We start from the raw sequence: 20,988 nt of genomic DNA, 5'->3' as shown, positions 1-20,988 counted from the left end.
ATTGGGAGGTAAGTTTGAATGGAGAAAAACTGGAGGAAGTGAAGTGTTTTATATATCTGGGAGTGGATTTGGCAGCGGATGGAACCATGGAAGTGAGTCACAGGGTGGCAGAGGTGGCAAAGGTTCTGGGACCGTTGAAGAATGTGTGGAAGGCAAGAACGTTATCTCAGAAAGCAAAAATGGGTATGTTTGAAGGAATAGTGGTTCCAACAATGTTATATGGTTGCAAGGCGTTGGCTATAGATAGGGTTGTTTGGAGGAGGGTGGATGTGTTAGAAATGAGATGTTTGAGGACAGTATGTGGTGTGAGGTGGTTTGATCGAGTGAGTAATGAAAGGGTAAGAGAGATGTGTGGTAATAAAAAGAGTGTGGTTGAGAGAGCAGAAGAGGGTGTGTTGAAATGGTTGGTCACATGGAGAGAATGAGTGAGGAAAGATTAACCAAGAGGATATATGTGTCAGAGGTGGAGGGAACGAGGAGAAGTGGGAGACCAAATTAGAGGTGGAAGGATGGAGTGAAAAAATTTTGAGCGATTGGGGCCTGAACATGCACGAGGGTGAAAGGCGTGCAAGGAATAGAGTGAATTGGAATGATGTGGTATACTGGGGTCGACCTGCTGTCAACGGATTGAAGCAGGACATGTGAAGCGTCTGGGTAAACCATGGAAAGTTTTTTTGGGTCTGGTTGTGAAAAGGGAGCTGTGGTTTCGGTGCATTATGCATGACAGCTAGAGACTGAGTGTGAACAAATGTGGCCTTTGTTGTCTTTTCTTAGTGCTACTTCACGCGTGTGCGGGGGAGGGGGTTGTGGTTTCTTGTGTGGCGGGGTGACGACGGGAATTAATAAAGGTAACAAGTATGAATTATGTACATGTGTATATGTCTGTGTATATATATATATATATATATATATATATATATATATATATATATATATATATATATATGTATACGTTGAGATGTATAGGTATGTATATGTATGTGTGTGGACGTGTATGTATATACATGTGTACGTGGGTGGGTTGGGCCTTTCTTTAGTCTGTTTTCTTGTGGTACCTCGCAAATGCGGGAGACAGTGACAGTGTATAATAAATTGAATTAATAAATGAATAAATATTTATGTGGGTGGTTGGGCCATTCTTCGTCTGTTTCCTTGCACTACCTCGCTGATGCAGGAAAACGCTGTTGAGTATAATAAGGTAAATAGTGATAATGATAAAAATATACACATACTTACACAGACATATACATATATACACATCCATGTTCATGCATGCTTGCATTCATCCATTTATGGCATACCCCACCCCACATGAATCAGCATCGTTACCCCCTGCTTCAGTGAGGTAGCGCCAGGAAAACAGACAAAAAAGGCCACATTCGTTCACTTTCAGTCTCTAGCTGTCATGTGTAATGCACCGAAAACGCAACTACCTATCCACATCCAGGCCCTCAGACCTTTCCTTGGTTTGCCTCAGATGTTTTACTTGCCCTGGTTCATTTCATTGAGAACACATCGACCCCGTTTTTTTTTTTTTTTTTTTTTTTTTTTTTTGCTGTCTCCCGCGTTTGCGAGGTAGCGCAAGGAAACAGACGAAAGAAATGGCCCAACCCACCCCCATACACATGTATATACATACGTCCACACATGCAAATATACATACCTACACAGCTTTCCATGGTTTACCCCAGACGCTTCACATGCCTTGATTCAATCCACTGACAGCACATCAACCCCGGTATACCACGTCGCTCCAATTCACTCTATTCCTTGCCCTCCTTTCACCCTCCTGCATGTTCAGGCCCCGATCACACAAAATCTTTTTCACTCCATCTTTCCACCTCCAATTTGGTCTCCCTCTTCTCCTCATTCCCTCCACCTCCGACACATATATTCTCTTGGTCAATCTTTCCTCACTCATTCTCTCCATGTGCCCGAACCATTTCAAAACACCCTCTTCTGCTCTCTCAACCACGCTCTTTTTATTTCCACACATCTCTCTTACCCTTACGTTACTTACTCGATCAAACCACCTCACACCACATATTGTCCTCAAACATCTCATTTCCAGCACATCCATCCTCCTGCGCACAACTCTATCCATAGCCCACGTCTCGCAACCATACAACATTGTTGGAACCACTATTCCTTCAAACATACCCATTTTTGCTTTCCGAGATAATGTTCTCGACTTCCACACATTCTTCAAGGCTCCCAGAATTTTCGCCCCCTCCCCCACCCTATGATCCACTTCTGCTTCCATGGTTCCATCCGCTGCCAGATCCACTCCCAGATATCTAAAACACTTCACTTCCTCCAGTTTTTCTCCATTCAAACTCACCTCCCAATTGACTTGACCCTCAACCCTACTGTACCTAATAACCTTGCTCTTATTCACATTTACTGTTAACTTTCTTCTTTCACACACTTTACCAAACTCAGTCACCAGCTTCTGCAGTTTCTCACATGAATCAGCCACCAGCGCTGTATCATCAGCGAACAACAACTGACTCACTTCCCAAGCTCTCTCATCCCCAACAGACATCATACTTGCCCCTCTTTCCAAAACTCTTGCATTCACCTCCCTAACAACCCCGTCCATAAACAAATTAAACAACCATGGAGACATCACACACCCCTGCCGCAAACCTACATTCACTGAGAACCACTCACTTTCCTCTCTTCCTACACGTACACATCCCTTACATCCTCGATAAAAAGTTTTCACTGCTTCTAACAACTTGCCTCCCACACCATATATTCTTAATACCTTCCACAGAGCATCTCTATCAACTCTATCATATGCCTTCTCCAGATCCATAAATGCTACATACAAATCCATTTGCTTTTCTAAGTGTTTCTCACATACATTCTTCAAAGCAAACACCTGATCCACACATCCTCTACCACTTCTGAAACCACACTGCTCTTCCCCATTATTCCACATTATTCCAATTCAGTCTATTCCTTGCATGCTTCCCACTCTCCTGCATGTGTGTGTGTGTGTGTGTTGAAGGCACCAGTCACAGACAAAAGTCTGCATCATGGCCAGGCCTCAGTTGAAGTATAGAATTATGAATGGGAAAAAGAAAAAACAAGGGAAATTATTTACAAATTTTGGAGGAAGTGAAAAACTTGTCATATACAATGAGCTAGGTCATAGTTATTGGGAAAGCCATGAGAAGGTAGAGGGTTCCAAAGCTTCAAGGTGTACAGAAAGAGTTATCAAAATGTCCCAACCTTGAGTTGCTAATGGCCTCAGAGTGATCATGTGATGCAGCAGCTTGCCAAGTATTGCATATTTTAGCTAGTGGGGGAACTCAAGCAACTAGCTCTCGAAGGCAAAAACCAAAGTAATACCTATAGAATAGGGAAAGTGAACCAACATTATGGCGAAGAGCAAGAGGGTCAAGTTTGGAAGTTAGCCTGGGACAGTTTATAAGTCAGACTGCTTTAGACTCAACCCTCAAGAAAGGATGCAGTGCTAGAACCGCTCCAGATGTGAGAGTAGTACTCCATACTCGAATGAATCAGTTATTTATATAAATGTTGCATCAGTTCTGAAGAAGAAAAGTTTTGTCATCTAACCAGGATACCCAGTTTCATGGGAGCAAACAAGATTTTATATAGACACTCCATATTAAAAGGGGCGCCAGATGAAAGTATGTGAATGCCCAGGGAAGAAACTGGAATGTGTAGTTGATGCAGTGCCAGGATAACTTAGAATTTTATATAAAGTGAGAAATATTCAAACAAAGACTAAAGTGTTGGTTGAAGACAGTCCTAAATGAACCTTGAATAAACAGCTACACTAGAGGATTAACTGCCAAGAAAAATTTCATCAAGCAACAGCCAAGATGCATGATGTGTGGCAGTCAGGGGAGAGTTATCCAGCAAGCAAGTTGTGTAGTGAGCATCACACATTTTCCCTGCCATTATGGCAAAATCTTGTTGGTGGTACTTCCCAATCAAAAGCTTATTGTACCGTTCTTTACCATTGAGGAATTGGCAGAGTTTCCTCCGTAGGTAGCATGTGATGAAGGTACCTATCATTCTGTTATCCTTAGGCATAGGCTAAGGCAAAAAAGTGATGTTTTTAGGGAGGCACTCCATCTGAGCATTTGGATTAATCTTAGTCAATTGCTGAAGATGCCTTAGTGCATTGTCAAGAATAAGCAATGCTTTCTTGGCAGATCATTATTAGCACAATAGGGCTCTACAGCAGGACAGAATTAGTGAGTAAACCAATAATTGAGAATGTTCCAGGTAATGCAAGCCTTTTAGTTTGATTGCCAAATTACTGGAAGAGCAGACCTTACACAACCTTTCAGATTGGATTATCTAATTGAAATACTATCATTGGCTTAATCTTAAAATTTCTCTTAGTGTTGTTTTCCACAAGATGAATGTCCATGCAAGCCTTCTCTTCCAAAATAAGCTAATCTTATTAACATTAAAAATATGTTTTGGTGTAAAATTTGCTTAAGATACCCAGGGAACTGTTGTAAAACCACTGTGATGAGTAAACCACACATACCATTCTTTACATGCACCATAATTTTCCTGCAGACTTGACTCACCAACTTCAACCAGACTTGACTCACCAACTTCAACCATTGTATCCTCATACAAAGTTAAAGGGTTCTGTTTGATTAGTTGAAATGTCTTACATCCAAAAACTCAATAAGTTTTTCATCCTTCCAAATCTGCAGTTTTCCTGCAAACCTTTTTCAGCTGTTAGTGTATGGGCAAATAGTGAACTAGACTTGATATTATTTCTCATCTCATGAATCGTCATTTTGCTATTGCCATATGTTTCTGCCCCTTATTTTATAGCTTTATGTACTGCACCTTTAGCAGTAATCCCATGAACTATAGTACATGTTTTACTCTCTGAAAACATGTTGGAATGGGTACTTACTTTGATGGATAACAAGCCCATAAAAGAATAAAGGTAACCTATATCAGTGCCACCTCGGAAAAGTAGAAAAACAGGGTTGTGTTTACAAGCTATGGACAGCTGTACAGGTACACCACCGATTTTCCGGCACTCTTGGTTCCAACATCTTGCCAGATTAACCATCTTGCCAGACTAACCATGGTCGTGGAATAATGATAATTCATCAGCACACCTCTAACCCACTGATTATACATCTCCTATGTGTCTAAAGTATACCATGGACTGCTAGAAATTTTAATTAGATATTAAATGTTTGAGCACCGTACAGTGGTAAGTCTATCCTTAAATTGTTTGAATCCTGTGGGGTCTTCTTTGTCTTCTGTTGTTAGTGCTTTCCTAGGTGTGCATCGCCAGAATAATGCAGTTTTGTTAGCATTATACACCTGTTCAGGACTGAGGTGCTCGTCAGCTATGAGTTTCACAAAATCTTCCACACACTCGGCAGCTCCTTCGTGGTTTGCAGATTGCTTTTCTCCGCACACTGTATTCATGGAAATTCCATGATGCTTCTTGAACCTTTGAAGTCATCCTTCACTATAGTCACGCTAATATTGTAATTTAAGTTCTTTATGGAACAACTGAGTCTGGTCCATAATCATGCTTCCCGTTAAGTCCACTCCATCACTCCGACACTGTCAAAACCATTTCATCATCGCTCAATCATGCTCGGTACTCTTACCATCTTTCATAGTTCTCCTAATCATCATTTGCTTCTTGGAATTGCTGTCTGCATAGAATTTCAATATTTTCTCCCTTTGCCTCTTTATATCATAAACAGTTGATGAACCAATACTGTAGATGTCACACAGCTAATGCACCGAAACACCACAGTCCCTTTTTTTCAACAGTTCTACTTTATCTTAGATCGATATGGACTGGTATTTACGTTTGACACTATGACTGACACTCATATGTCTTAGAAGCCATAACTAGGGTTAAATTTAAGCAAAATAAGCTAAGAACCTCACAGAATTGTGGTATCACCACCAACAAATGCAGTGTAAAGAATGTAAATAAGCGTGCCCTACACACAACACCTTCTGTAGCTGCCCAGTAAACTAGTCTGGTTGCCGAAGTAATTTCAAGCTCCCTCACGTAATGTCTGGACTAAAGGAGGTACTGAACCATCAGTTGCCGGAAAATCAGTGATGTACCTGTATATGAACATTCCTCAAATTGTTTTGATTTAAGAGCATTATGAATTACATGATGAAAAATTTAGATACCCTCTTTACTTATGTAAAATGAAAGGAAAATGATACTAGGTATTGATTTGTTAGTAGAAGATTAGATAAATTTAAAGTAGTTCATTTGTTGACTTTTTTGACACTGAGTGCCTATATGTTTCATTTGATAATGAAATACTTTTAAGCAAAGAGGTTCGTTTAAGAATTCTTCAGTCATCATGTATTTTGCCATGACAACTGAGCAAAATCATAAAAGATTCTTCTCCCACAACCAGCACCAAAATGAATTTAGGTATGTATCCCAAAAGAAGTACATTCTAATATTCATTGGCACTGCCATTTTCATTGGTGCCTGCCAGTTGGTTTGTAAGCCAAGATAATTTCATCTGTTCCAGCATGTGATATTTTTGTTTGTTGATATATTTTTCATGGCATACAATGTGTTTTAATGTTTTTGCGTCTGGTAATTCTCACTTATATGGCGCATTGAGAGTATTTCTACAATGTCAACCTATTGTTCCTTAAATGTCGACCATCAGGAGGTGGAGTATGATTCCCATTGATTTTTCCATTTCTTGTGGGTAGAAATATAATATCATTTAGTTTTGGCATGATTATAAAAGACATTATGTCTGAAAAACCTTGAACATTTTTCATATATAACACTACAGTATTTAAATGTAAACCTTGCTTTCCCTCACTGATGACCATCAGCAGTTGGATATGATGATAGACGATTTTCCTAGTACTTGTGGGATCAAACTCTAATATTATTTAGCTTTGGAATCATTTGAAAAGCATTATTATTTTAAAAGAATCTTTCAGTAACTTTAGACTTAATTTTTAATGGAGCAGAATATATGAAATGGTAAATTAAAGTCTTTTAATCTGTCTCTATTTCAAGGCCTTAGTGTCATTCTCAAGCAAAATTAAATGTTTGTTGGTAAGTCAAGGATTTGTTTTATTGATGATGTCCATGAAGGTTGTGCATACTTTTAAAACAGGTACCAGTTTATGTTTCTTCCTGATAATTTGCTCCTTCTCTTACTATCTCCTGTGTAATTTCTGTTTTATTCCTATATTTTTCATATAAGTTTATTCTTTGTTATTACCCTTCCAATATTTCAGCTATCTCCATCTATAATATGACTTCTTCCCCTGAAATCCGAAATGATTTCTGAATGCATTAGTCTCTGGCAACCTCTTTTTGATATTGTGTTATTCTTCATTTTCATTCCTCTTTTATGTTAGTTTTCCCTTCTTTAGTGTATATGTTATACCCGAGAAATACAAATTGATTTCTTGATGCATCAAGCTCTGGCAACTCCATCACTGGACAGTTGTCTGTCTAGCCCGTTTTACCAGATGCTATGATGTCTGTTTTTAGTTGCACTTATATTTTAGATAGTTATCAGTCATATTTTTTGTTGCTTTACTTCCTCTCTTACTATCTCCTTTGTTGTTTATTGTCATTGCTCCTCTTGTGTGTCATTCTCTCTAACTATAGTATAATTTATCTCCCCACCTATCTTCTTTCATGTATCAGTTCTCTTTCTCTTTTCTTCCTCCCTTATTCACTGTTTCCCTCATTAGTCTTTAAAAAGTGTCCCTCAGGCCTGCAAGGAGGGTGTAGGCCTTGTGGAGATGTGAGGTAGGGGGGATAGGGGTTTACTCTTACAGCTTACTAAAGGAAAGGATGCATTAATTGTAGGTGAACATTTTTATCACACTTGGTTTCCTAAAGAGGTTTTGATTCTTCTGTAGGTCTAAAGAAGACCATGGATGCCGTGTATTTGCATCAGCTTTCCCATGCACTTAAAATCTTTGGATAGTATTCAAGATGTAGACATTCAAAGTAACATTTCATGTACATCATCTTATCCTTCTAATCTGTATGTTTGAATTGATGAAACACATTGTGAAGAAGTACCCTAGAATATGTAGATCAAAGAGTACACTATCAACCACTTGTGAAAGTGCATCTAGAACTAATAATTACATCTTTGTTGATATATCGTTATGATATTCATAACTCATCATGCTAGAATACACTGGTCAAATATGAATTTGAAGAAAACACAGGAAGGAAAAATAAAAGGAAAGCCTCAGACCCTGAATCTTTCTGTTTAGATCTGTTGTTTAAGAATAAAATTAATGAAATATTGATGGAACTTCATTGTAAATATTTGTACGAAGATTGCTTCATGAAAACCCAGTATTTATATGTACAGCTGGCTCAGAAATAGATTCGTTAGTTGGCTTTGCATGTTTTTTTTCTTTAATAACTGCCACTGGGCAAATCTTAGAGAAGTACACTGTTCAAGTCTGATTATGTACCGTTCAAAAGTGTTGAAAAAAAAAATGTGAATGAATCTGTAATTTATTCACAATACTTACAGATTCAAAAAGTGCTGTACTGTTAACACAGAAGTTTTCAGCTCACATGATTAAAACTGCCAGAACTTCAGATAGCAAGTTTCCTTTGGGTTTCTTGACAAATATGAATAAAAGTGAATGAATTGGCAGATATTGTTAATTTGGCATGAAAATGATGACACATCTTGCATCTATTGTCATTTTTTCTTTGTTTGGAATGTTATCCTATGATTTAAGCTGATGTAATTGTATAGAAACAAAAATGTTTAGATAGTATTCATGTTAATGAGCAGAAGGAAATTACATTAGTATTGATTTGTCATAGTATATTGAAATGGGAGGCCGCTTTTACCCATTCAAGAATTAGTTACCGTTATAAAATATTGAATTAGATTTTTTCTTGAGTGTTGTCGTTTATCTTTAAACATACATAAAATTTCTATGCTAATGAAATTGCTAATGAAATATTGTAAGCAGAATGCCATGAATGCACATCAATAAGCAGATCTGTTTTACTAGATTAAGATGAGAATCACCAACTAATACTAGTTTATAAGGTAATGATAGATGTAGATTAAGATAAGAATCACCAACTAATTCTAGTTATAAGGTAATGATAGATGTATAGAGAATTTAAAAATTTTCATGTTTTTAGCGCGAGTTTGATTTTATTATAGGGCAACTATTTTATTATACCTGAGTGTACTTTTATTGAATTATTTTATTTTGATATTCTTTATTGAAAGAATTTATTTATATTTTATTGTAATATTGTTTATCTTTATGAAGTATATTCCTTTCTTTTGTAAGTAACTCTATAGTTTGTGTGTGTAGTATGTCCTTACTTCAAACTTTAATTTGCGCTGTGTGACTGTAAGGTAGTTAGTGCTGGTGAAATATTCAAAATATTTAATGAATTAGTGGAGATTTTCACTAGCCCTCTTTAACCTGTTACATCATTTATACCCATAGAAATGCCCCAACTTGTGGATGCACCATTTAGAAGTATGTAAACACTCTGTCGTCTGTGGGATATTATAGAATGCAGTTTTTGATTAATTCTCTACTTGTGATAAATGAAATGATTGATATTGACATCAAAAAAATTTAGTCAATATTAAAAGATTTGCATTTGAAGACTAACAGTTCAGTTATTTTTAGACCCTCTTGCTAGTTTTTTTGAAATATTGCACAGCTAATTGTATTACAACAAGTAATTTCACTATGTGTTGTTACAAGTTTTCATGAGCTTAAATATCTGAGTTGATAACTTTTTTGTATTCATTGAATCCCATAGTTTGCCTATGTCTCCACTGATCTCAGTAGATATACCTAGTTGTATTTTTTATTGGGCCTTTTTTCACCCCATGAAGATGGTGATGAAAAATATGGATTTGGAATATTGAAGGCTTCAGGAAAAGATTGACCAGAATGATAAACTTTAACAGACATATTTCTCTCACAGGTACGTCACCAAGTTGTGGCTGTGGGGACAGCATTAGCAACGCCTTCTTTGCCAGTAGGGGCACAACAGGGACCAGTGATGCTTACCAACAAGAATTTGCAGTGTATGCGTGCAACTCTTTCCATGGCACATTGCCATGGTGGTGTTTTGGGGGCAGCATGGCATCTTCTCCTTACAACACTGCAGCATCTTGTTTGGATACTTGGTCTGAAGCCTTCAACTGGTGGAAGTTTAAAGGTATCAAGCTTTATGGAAAGAAACATAAGTCTCTTTGTAGGATTTTGTTATCATTACCATTTTTAAAGTGTTAGTTAGCTCAATCTTAATGTTGCCTTAAGGTTTATGCTACCTAGACCACTTTCTGAGGCAGAAACCAAGGAAAGCAGCATTAGTAGAGATCGGTAGTGTAGAGAGCTCACATGTAACAGTCAATTTAGTCGTATATATTTGCCTCAGACTCAGTTGTGACCATCACATGAATCATTTCTTCAGTTTCCTGTAGTCCATCATACCATAAAAGCTTCTTGTCAAGAGTTTTTACTTATTTGTGAAGTATCAATTTTCATGGATTGAATAAAATTTTTCTCTTGCTAATATGGCTGTGTTCATGTTGCTTGAAATGATTATTATACTTCTTTTGTAGCTCAGAATCTGTCCAACACAGTTTTTCCTTGTTTGTTTCTTTTCTTCAGATGCTAGCTTTTATGGCATTTGATGTTGGTTTGAAATGCCCTGGATATCCCATCTGGATATTTCTGTTGGGATTTGTAAGTTTATGTATAATATACTGTGGATGCTGCACACATGAATCTGAAAGGGTTAGAAAATGTAACATCATCCTCCCTTCCCAACAGTTAGGCACTTCACATTATAGGGTTGTAGCTGGCCATATCTTGCATGATATTTAAGTTCATTTGTCACATCATGTATCTGGAGAAATCAAACAAAAGAAAATTAGATGCATTCTGTGTGGTTTTTGGGTCTTGTAGTACAAATGCCCATCTCTAGTATAAGCTGCTTGTGTACTAGAGTTTACTTTTAACTTAGAGTTGGTGATGTTACAGCCGAATTAACCAGAATGCACCCATTCTGCTTCACACTTAAATGCTATCATTATCTTGTGATGATCATCAAAGGACACCTCGTTTTCTCACATGTTATCTTAACTTTTTCCACTTCTTTTTAATATCAAGATAACTGTACTTACCATTGGTGACTGACAGTTCCTCTTAAGACAATATATAGGTGACTGTGTTGTGTGATACATTTTTCATATGTGTTGTGAGGTTGCTTTTGGAATTGTAATTCCGCTGGGAATTCAAATGAGTTTAGAAAGCATGAAAGTTCATTTGAGGCACAAAATAATCCTTGGTGATTTTTCATATTAGGGACAGAACAATGTAAGGGGTAATGAGTGTTGCATTGATTTTTGAGGATTTGGAGCTGGTACAAGGAAAACAGTGTTAGGGGGAATGCTATTATCTTGTATAGGTAGATGAGTTTTTCTTGTTTAGAACCAAATGTTTTGATTAGATGAGGTTGCCTAGATTACATCATTCAGCTTCCTCTCTTATCATCCTTGTTTGGAAAACTGATTAAGTTTTGTTAAATATCCCACTCCATATTGAGCCTGTCTCTCTTGTTGTCCCCACTTCAGACAGTCCCGTGTCTTTGTATGAATGAAGTAGTACTGTATTTGTTTTTCATTTGGGATGGTTCATATTCAGCAGTGGAATAGGAGGAACCTTTATGCTTTGCAAGCTACTTGGTTCCTGCATTCAGTACCAGCATAAAAGATCAAGGCATCTCTCTCTTTTGTCAGCAACATTAGCATTAAGCTAAATTATATATAGTAGCTTTAATAAGAAAGCAGGTGTACAATTTACTGACTTATGATAAGATGAAAATAAGTACAAAATATTTTAGATTAAAGTATTTTAGTTCATAAAATGAAAACAGCAGTTCAACTTGGTAGTTTACAAATTAGATGTACCTTTATTTTTCAAGATTCAGTTAATCATCTTAGAGTGCTGAATACAAACATAAGAGTTTAAAATTTGCTGTATTTGTCCCTTGTTAGTACATTAGATTAATGTCCCTTCATTTTTCTAGGCTGGGCGGAGCACAGCAGAGACCAATGCTGTGATAACTACAGCTGTCATTGCAGACTTACCTGTTCTGTCATCAATGTTAAGTCGTTTATTTGAATCTTCTCAGCATCTTAATGATGTGGCTCTCCATCACCTCATTGATGCACTCTGTCAGCTCTCTAGAGAGTCCATGGAGCTGGCTTATACCAACAGAGAGCCATCACTCTTTGCTGTTGCCAAATTACTTGAGACAGGTGAGACAATCGTTGTTACAGCTAGTCATTTATTTTTGTACTTTCACATTACAATGTGATTGGGGGTGTTGTTATTACAGTAAATATTTTTGTAAGTTATAGAAGATTTAAGTGTTTTTTTTGGACGTGATTGGTGTGGAAGCAGTGGAGTGTTTCAAATAGGCATTCCATCATACAAAGGTTTAATTGATTCATGCTTACCTTCCTTTCTGCTGCCTATTCAAGGTCCACATTGTGTGTTGCAGTATGTGTTTATTACAATAAGCACATAAAAACAGTGATAAAGGTAACTGGTAGAGGTAACAGGAGGCACGACGTGCTTGCCTCACCACCAATTAAGTATAATGAAAAAAGCTAATGGGCTCATCAATTTGCTTGATATTGTCTTTGCATAGTACATAAATTTGAACTCTCCATGATTCCTGAGGTATAACTCGCAGAAAAATAAGTCATCATAATTCATAACTTCTTGCACCAGCTTATGAATGCCATTGACCCCTCCCTTGCACTTGGCTGGTTATGACCGTCAGGCATGGAAGAACTCCATATTACTCTTTTTCTTGGATAGATTTTTCAGCAGCTGATTCAAATTTTGTATGAAGCAAACTCCATTCTACAGGAAATTGGTCGCTCATTCACATAAAATCAGAAAAAACAAAGATAGAAGAAGAAATATTTTTGACATTGTGAAGTTGTGTGTAAGGAATGTTAATATTTTGTAACAGAAAAGTGACAGTTTCAAACTTTACCTTGGCAGCATTAAGAATTGGATGTGAGTAATACTAAGGCTGATAAATTGAAGAAAATAGAGTATCAAGAAATTTTTCAGTCTTTAATTTTTGCCAATACTTTTTTTTTCTTTATTCCATTGGTTAGTGTAATTATCTAGGTTATGATGGTTTAAGAATTTTTACTTGCATGTATGGTTTGGTTGTAATCAATTTTGGAAAAAATTTCCATTCAATGTAGAGTACTGTTATACTACATACTGAAGGGTACAACAGTATAATCTTTGTAGTATTATACTGACACAATAAGACTACATTCTTTAACAGTCTTACCTTTTGGTGTGATATTATATGCTTAAAGGACTTGCTTAGGGTGTAATGAGTAGATGGTTGCTCCCATTGCAATTGCTGTGCACCACTTTGCCCTGACTAGGAAGAGGAGGCACCAGGAGGAAAGTCATGTTGCAGGGAACTGCTTGTCTCTCTTCCAATGTTCCCATACCTCCAGGCAAAGCCACCAGAAGCTTGCATATCAGACTTGGACATATAGTCAGTACCACAAAGTTCAGAGTCATCAATATCATGCTTAGAATTGGATTCAGTCTGTGATAAGACATTGTCAAGTTCTTTTCATCTAAAGCAATGACCAGGTGCTGGGTATATGCATGAATTTTGTGGGATATTTTTTGTTACAAGAACCTAAATGTCTTGCACACTTTTATAACAGCACTTCACAACAGTTACCTTCACTTTTACTGGAGGATGAAATGCACAGAGGGGCATTTATTGTGAAACACAATAGTGGTTCACACAAATGACAGATACTAGTTTTAGCTAGTAAAGAATTGTAAAATAAGCCGATAAACACTTAAGAAACTCTTATAAACACTGCAAACAGACTTACAGGTGAATCTGTTACTGCATGGTGGAAGGCAGAAGTTCGTGATAGGGACCAAAGAAGATTTTTAAAGGTCTAGTGCACAGCACCTTCCAGCGGGAGGTAACTGATGTGTGCTGCATAGGGTTGCTATGTATCTTAGTAGAATTGGATTTCCAGGTGAGAACAGGCTTCAAGAAATACTGTGCCAAAATTTCATGCATCGGTTAAAATTACTCAATTTTATGTTAATTTTTTCATTTGAGTGAAGTGACTGTCACCTCAGGTGCAAAGTGGATGAGTTGTTAATATGCAAATTTATGAACTGATCCTCAAAATCTAATTAGAGTGTCTTCCATTGGAGTTACTTTTGATGTATGAGGTTTATACCATATTTTGCTTTCAAGTTGTGCTAACAATAACATGTCCACAGATGAACAAACAGACTTAGGAGTGACAATATTTTGTTGTGCATACTTTTATATAGATGTGAGATGTAAAGATGATCCATTGAATTATTAGATGCTTGGGTCTCCAGAAGTAGTGAGGATGTGGTAGCTAGGTGGTATTACACATTAGTTTTACATTCATGAATGTTGCTGAAGCAAACAGAGGAAAAGACAGAGCTAGTGGAAAATTAGTAGTTCTCTGAGTTCACTTCATAATTGCTAGCAAACTGGGAGATTCCTGAACCCAGTGATTCCAAATACTGGAGACCATATACATAGTTACTTTGACTGATAGAATAGTAAACTAATGGTTCTTTTCTGACAACTAAGAAATATTTCTGTATTTTCCAGGTGTGGTTAACTTGGGAAGAGTGGAAGTTTTATGGAGACCTGTGACCAATCATTTGCTAGATGTGTGCCAGCATCCACATGTCCGTATGAGGGAGTGGGGTGTAGAAGCTGTCACTTATTTAGTCAAGGCAGCACTCACTCACAAGCATAACCCACCACTTAAAGACAATCAAGTTAGTTAAAGTTGATGTTGAATTAATTTTGTTTCCATAACAAATACATATTGCAGAAATTGCATGTGCAAATTATTAAGATGAATTCTGAAAAAGATAAATGTGGAATTATGATGAGAGAACATCTCTCTCTTTCTTATGAATTAAGACTTGAGATGTCATTATAAAGTTTATATAAGATGTCTCCATAGGCTATTTGGAAGATAGATAAGTAGATTAAAGATTAAAAGGTAAAATTTGCTGAATTTTCTGCTGAAACTGAATATTTCCACTGCAGAAGTTACAAACACTGCTACTTTCACCACTGTCGGAGGTTTCACTAGTGGGCCATCCTGATGTGCGCCAGAAGCAGCTGGAATCTCTCTTACATATTCTCCATTCCTGTGGGGAACTTTTGCACCATGGCTGGCCTCTTATCCTCAATATAATTGGGGCCATCAATGACAATCATAGGTAAAGTTTTTTTTTTTTTTTAGCTCCAGCTTGAAGCTTGTGTACAGACAGGATTCAAACCAATGCAGTGTTCAATTCCATCCATTCACTTAAATCTGGTGAATACAAGGATAAATTGCTATTCATGAATGCTAGAAGCTTCATAACATTGAAATAAAGGATATAGCACAAGTCCTTTTGTTTTGGTTTTAAGCATGATAAAATTAAATTTTGCTCTAGAAGACTGTGCCACTTAACCCTTTCACTCCTGAATGCATTGAAAAAGTTGTCTCCCCAGCCAGCCTGCTGAATATTATCAATGTTTGAAAATATTAAGATTAAAACATATGAGCCATGTAATTAACCATATACTTTTAAAGTTTAGTAAAGTGTGTGAAAGAAGAAAGCTGAGAGTAAATGTGAATAAGAGCAAGGTTATTAGGTTCAGTAGGGTTGGGGGACAAGTTAATTGGGAGGTAACTTTGATGGAGAAAAACTGGAGGAAGTGAAGTGTTTGAGATATCTGGGAGTGGATGGAATCATAGAAGAGGAAGTGAGTCTCAGGGTGGGGGAGGGGGCAAAGGTTCTGGGAGTGTTGAAGAATGTGTGGAAGGCGAGAACATTTTATCAGAGAGCAAAAATGGGTATATTTGAGGGAATAGTGGTTCCAACAATGTTATATGGTTGCGAGGCATGGACTATAGATAGGGTTGTGCAGAGGAGGGTGGATGTGTTGGAAATGTAATGTTTGAGGACAATATGTGGTGTGAGGTGGTTTGATCGAGTAAGTAATGAAAGATGCGTGGTAATAAAAAGAGTGCGGTTGAGAGAGCAGAAGAGGGTGTGATGAAATGGTTTGGTCACATTGAGAGAATGAGTGAGGAAAGATTGACAAAGAGGATATATGTGTCAAAGGTGGAGGGAACGAGGAGAAGTGGGAGACCAAATTGGAGATGGAAGGATGGAGTGAAAAAGATTTTGAGTGATCGGGGCCTGAACGTACAGGAGGGTGAAAGGCGTGCAAGGAATGAAGTGAATTGGAACGATATGTTATACCGGGGTGGATGTGCTGTCATTGTATTGAACCAGGGCATGTAAAGCATCTGGGGTAAACCATGGAAAGTTTTGTGGGGCCTGGATGTGGAAAGGGAGCTGTGGTTTCGATGCATTACACATGACAGCTAGAGATTGTGTGAACGAATGTGCCCTTTGTTGGGGAAGGGAGGTGCTATTTCATGTGTGGCAGTGTGGCGATGGGAATGGATGAAGGCAGCAAGTATGAATATGTACATGTGTATATATGTATATGTCTGTGTATGTATATGTATGTATACGTTGAAATGTATAGGTATGTATATGTGCGTGTGTGGGTGTTTATGTATTTACATGTGTATGTGGGTGGGTTGGGCCATTCTTTCGTCAGTTTCCATGCACTAGCTCACTAACGTGGGAGACAACAACTAAGTATTATGAAAAAATAATGTATGATGTCTTTTAAACTATGATAAATCCACTATTAACTCTGCTACTGTTTATGTCATCCCCCAATTTTACATGCTCTGCTTGAAGATGAGGTAATTTTCAAATATCATATAAAAGATCAATTCTCTTGGTCTCCTGTTATGTCCAATATGATAATTTGCTGTTATAGTCCTCAGAATTCAACAAAATCTTGTTCATTTACACTGTTTAGCAGACTGGGGTGTGCTTACTGCATCCTCCCAATGTTGTTTTCTGTTGGTAAACTGAGCCTTATAGATATTCATTCATGATATTGAAAATCAACTGAGCCTCTTAGATATATTTGCATGATAGAATTGCAAGTGACATCTAACATTTATATATGCCTCTAGTTAGCAAAGGAACTATGCATTCCCTCAGATGTGAGCAGGAAGATTAAGAATATATGGTTTACATGGTTAGGGCTGATTGTTAATAGTTACTTCACCACCCTTTGCTAGTTCCCCCACCTTGATACTCTTGAAACCACATACCTTCAGCCCACTGTCCTACCTCATCTCCAAACTCAATTCATGGGTTTGAAGTCACCATATAGCTGCACAGCCTCAAGGTAAAGTGCTCCACTGTATCTGTTGATTTATCTCAGGCTATGTAAGAAGGGTGTCCCTGCACAAGCCAAATCTTGCATCTCTATCACCAGTGCTTCTCTCCAGCAATATATGTTCCCTGCTCATTAGAAGACTTTATATGATTTCTGAGTGCCATTAGAATATGGTACCATCATCTTTGTCAATTCAATGCACTTTGACTTTTGACACCTGAACTCAGGAACATTTGCATAATTCTCATTCCTCCCAAACTCTCTTATGTCTGCCCCTCTTGCTTGTCCTGCTTCGACTACACAAGGGTTTCCACTAGAAGAGGAGCAGAAAAGGAAATGGAAGGTCATCCACAGTCCCCTTTTTACACCACTTGTTAAAAGGCACCAAACATTGGCTCCAACCATCACCTGGACTCCATCTGACACTTCAGCATGAAGCTTCAGTTCCATACTTGCCCCTGTTATCTCCTGGCACCTGACATCCTTGCATTCAAGTTGCACTTTTACCTCAACCATATGAGTTCATACAGATGGCTACAAGAACAGCTATATCCCAAGCATTATGACAATTCTTATTTTTCCATTAGTGTAGAGCTTGCCTTTTTAACACCTCCCTGTTTATAGACTCCATGTATATATTTCTATGTATGTTAGACGCATATATGCATCCTTTTCCTACAGTTGATCCAGTGAATTCTTATCTTTTTCTCTTTATTATGTTTCACAAGATTGTTGCTTTATGCCTCATGATTTACGTAGATGATATTATCATAACCACACTGAGGGAAAGGGATTAGACAAGTCATTGCATTGTGACATTTGGTCGTGGTAGAAATAGCTGTTTATGAAGAGAAAATTAATCTTTTTAGGATCATAGAAGGTTTTCATTAGATACAGAGCTCCAGAAGCCGAAGAAATTTAAGTAATCACTGTGGTGCTGTTCTCCTTGTTTAGTTCTTATATCATATCTAGATTTCCTAATTCATTCATTACTTTCAGTGAACACCTGGTGCGACTAGCATTCCAGTGCTTGCAGTTGGTTGTAACTGACTTCTTACCACTCATGCCATGGGCCTGCCTGCCACTTACTGTTGACACAGCAGCAAAGTTTGGCTCACAGACACAGGAACTCAATATCTCTCTCACAGCAATTGGGCTAATGGTGAGTTTTTAGTGAAATCATGCCTCTAACAATTCATAGATGTAAGGGAGTGACACTGAAGGTCTGCATGGCTATTTGTATGAGACCTTGAGGTTTTTCATGTACTTAAAAGTGGTTTGAGCTGTATATTGATTTGCATCAGTGTGTCCTGTGCACAGGAATCCTCCTCAGTGAATTATTCAAGGAGAATGATATGAAAGTAACCACAAGGAAGTATGCAAGACATTGATTGTCCAGTATAAGTGAGTATTGAGCACAGAAAGCAAAAAAAGATGATAGATGAAATTGTCAAGTAGTTTTGATAAACCAAGTTATGATTGAGATGACTATGAAAAATTTCAGTACCTGAAACAGAGAACTAATGATTAAATTGTTCATTGTGCAGTATATACAAGATGCAGAGTTGAATTTTGCTGTTTAGTGTATTTACTGACCATACAAGCAGAACTTTACAAGTTAGAGAGAATTAAGAAACATTCTGCAAAAATTATTTTAGGCTTCAAACACTTACACTAAAATTTAAAGAATGCGTCTCTATATTCTCAAAAGGAGAGGAAGATATAAGGTAATATATGTGTAATATAGGTGTATGTAGCATTTATGGATATGGAGAAGGCATATGATAGAGTTGATAGAGATGCTATGTGGAAGGTATTAAGAATATATGGTGTGGGAGGCAAGTTGTTAGAAGCAGTGAAAAGTTATTATCGAGGATGTAAGGCATGTGTACGTGTAGGAAGAGAGGAAAGTGATTGGTTCTCAGTGAATGTAGGTTTGCGGCATGGGTGTGTGATGTCTCCATGGTTGTTTGATTTGTTTATGGATGGGGTTGTTAGGGAGGTGAATGCAAGAGTTTTGGAAAGAGGGGCAAGTATGAAGTCTGTTGGGGATGAGAAAGCTTGGGAAGTGAGTCAGTTGTTGTTCGCTGATGATACAGCGCTGGTGGCTGATTCATGTGAGAAACTGCAGAAGCTGGTGACTGAGTTTGGTAAAGTGTGTGAAAGAAGAAAGTTAAGAGTAAATGTGAATAAGAGCAAGGTAATTAGGTACAGTAGGGTTGAGGGTCAAGTCAATTGGGAGGTAAGTTTGAATGGAGAAAAACTGGAGGAAGTGAAGTGTTTTAGATATCTGGGAGTGGATCTGGCAGCGGATGGAACCATGGAAGTGGAAGTGGATCATAGGGTGGGGAGGGGGCGAAAATCCTGGGAGCCTTGAAGAATGTGTGGAAGTCGAGAACATTATCTCGGAAAGCAAAAATGGGTATGTTTGAAGGAACAGTGGTTCCAACAATGTTGTATGGTTGCGAGGCGTGGGCTATGGATAGAGTTGTGCGCAGGAGGATGGATGTGCTGGAAATGAGATGTTTGAGGACAATGTGTGGTGTGAGGTGGTTTGATCGAGTAAGTAACGTAAGGGTAAAAGAGATGTGTGGAAATAAAAAGAGCATGGTTGAGAGAGCAGAAGAGGGTGTTTTGAAATGGTTTTGGCACATGGAGAGAATGAGTGAGGAAAGATTGACCAAGAGGATATATGTGTCGGAGGTGGAGGGAACGAGGAGAAGTGGGAGACCAAATTGGAGGTGGAAAGATGGAGTGAAAAAGATTTTGTGTGATCGGGGCCTGAACATGCAGGAGGGTGAAAGGAGGGCAAGGAATAGAGTGAATTGGATCGATGTGGTATACCAGGGTTGACATGCTGTCAGTGGGTTGAATCAGGGCATGTGAAGCATCTGGGGTAAACCATGGAAAGCTGTGTAGGTGTGTATATTTGCGTGTGTGGACGTGTGTATGTACATGTGTATGGGGGGGGGTTGGGCCATTTCTTTCGTCTGTTTCCTTGCGCTACCTCGCAAACGCGGGAGACAGCGACAAAGTATAAAAAAAAAAAAAAAAAAAAAAAATATATATATATATATATATATATATATATATATGTTAGAAGTGAAGGGAACAAAAAGAAGGGGGATACCAAATTGGAGATGAGAGAATAAGGTGAAAAAGATTTTAAGTGATTGGAGCCTAAACATACAGGAGAGTGAAAGGCATGCATGGAATAGTGTGAATTGGAATGATATGGTGTACAGGGGTTGACATGTGCTCAGTGGATTGAATCTGTGCATGTGAAGGAGCCAGGGTAAACCATGGAAAAATCTGTGAGGCCTGGTTGTGGATAGGGAGCTGATGCATACAGTTCATTACACATAACAGCTAGAGAATGGAAGAATGGAAGTGAGTGGCTACAGCCTTTCTTCATCTGTTCCTGGCTTTACCTTGCTAGCGCAGGAAGTGGGGATCAAGTATGAAAAAATTTATCTCATAATTGTTGGCTTATTCAGAAACCTGCATAGACTTACTTTAAGTCATGACAGTAGGTGTTTGCCTTTTCCTATCTGTTGTCTTTAGATGCAGTGGATCATAAGAGT

The 20,988-nt window shown here is 37.9% G+C and overlaps 1 protein-coding gene across 2 annotated transcripts in view; it reads left to right on the top strand.

Annotated features, from left to right (window-relative positions):
- Positions 1–20,988, top strand: part of mon2 (Mon2 homolog, regulator of endosome-to-Golgi trafficking) — a 133,791-nt gene that overhangs the window by 65,777 nt on the left and 47,026 nt on the right. For both annotated transcript variants that reach the window (XM_071695497.1, XM_071695498.1), the window contains 5 exons: positions 9,989–10,225; positions 12,101–12,332; positions 14,738–14,910; positions 15,188–15,363; positions 18,404–18,566. In XM_071695497.1, the coding sequence (XP_071551598.1) occupies positions 9,989–10,225; positions 12,101–12,332; positions 14,738–14,910; positions 15,188–15,363; positions 18,404–18,566 (981 nt within the window). The remainder of the gene's footprint in view (positions 1–9,988; positions 10,226–12,100; positions 12,333–14,737; positions 14,911–15,187; positions 15,364–18,403; positions 18,567–20,988) is intronic.

This window comes from Panulirus ornatus, chromosome 58 (genome assembly GCF_036320965.1).
Source record: "Panulirus ornatus isolate Po-2019 chromosome 58, ASM3632096v1, whole genome shotgun sequence".
In the NCBI taxonomy this organism is placed as follows: domain Eukaryota; kingdom Metazoa; phylum Arthropoda; class Malacostraca; order Decapoda; family Palinuridae; genus Panulirus; species Panulirus ornatus.
This window is presented reverse-complemented; position numbering and strand designations above follow the sequence as displayed.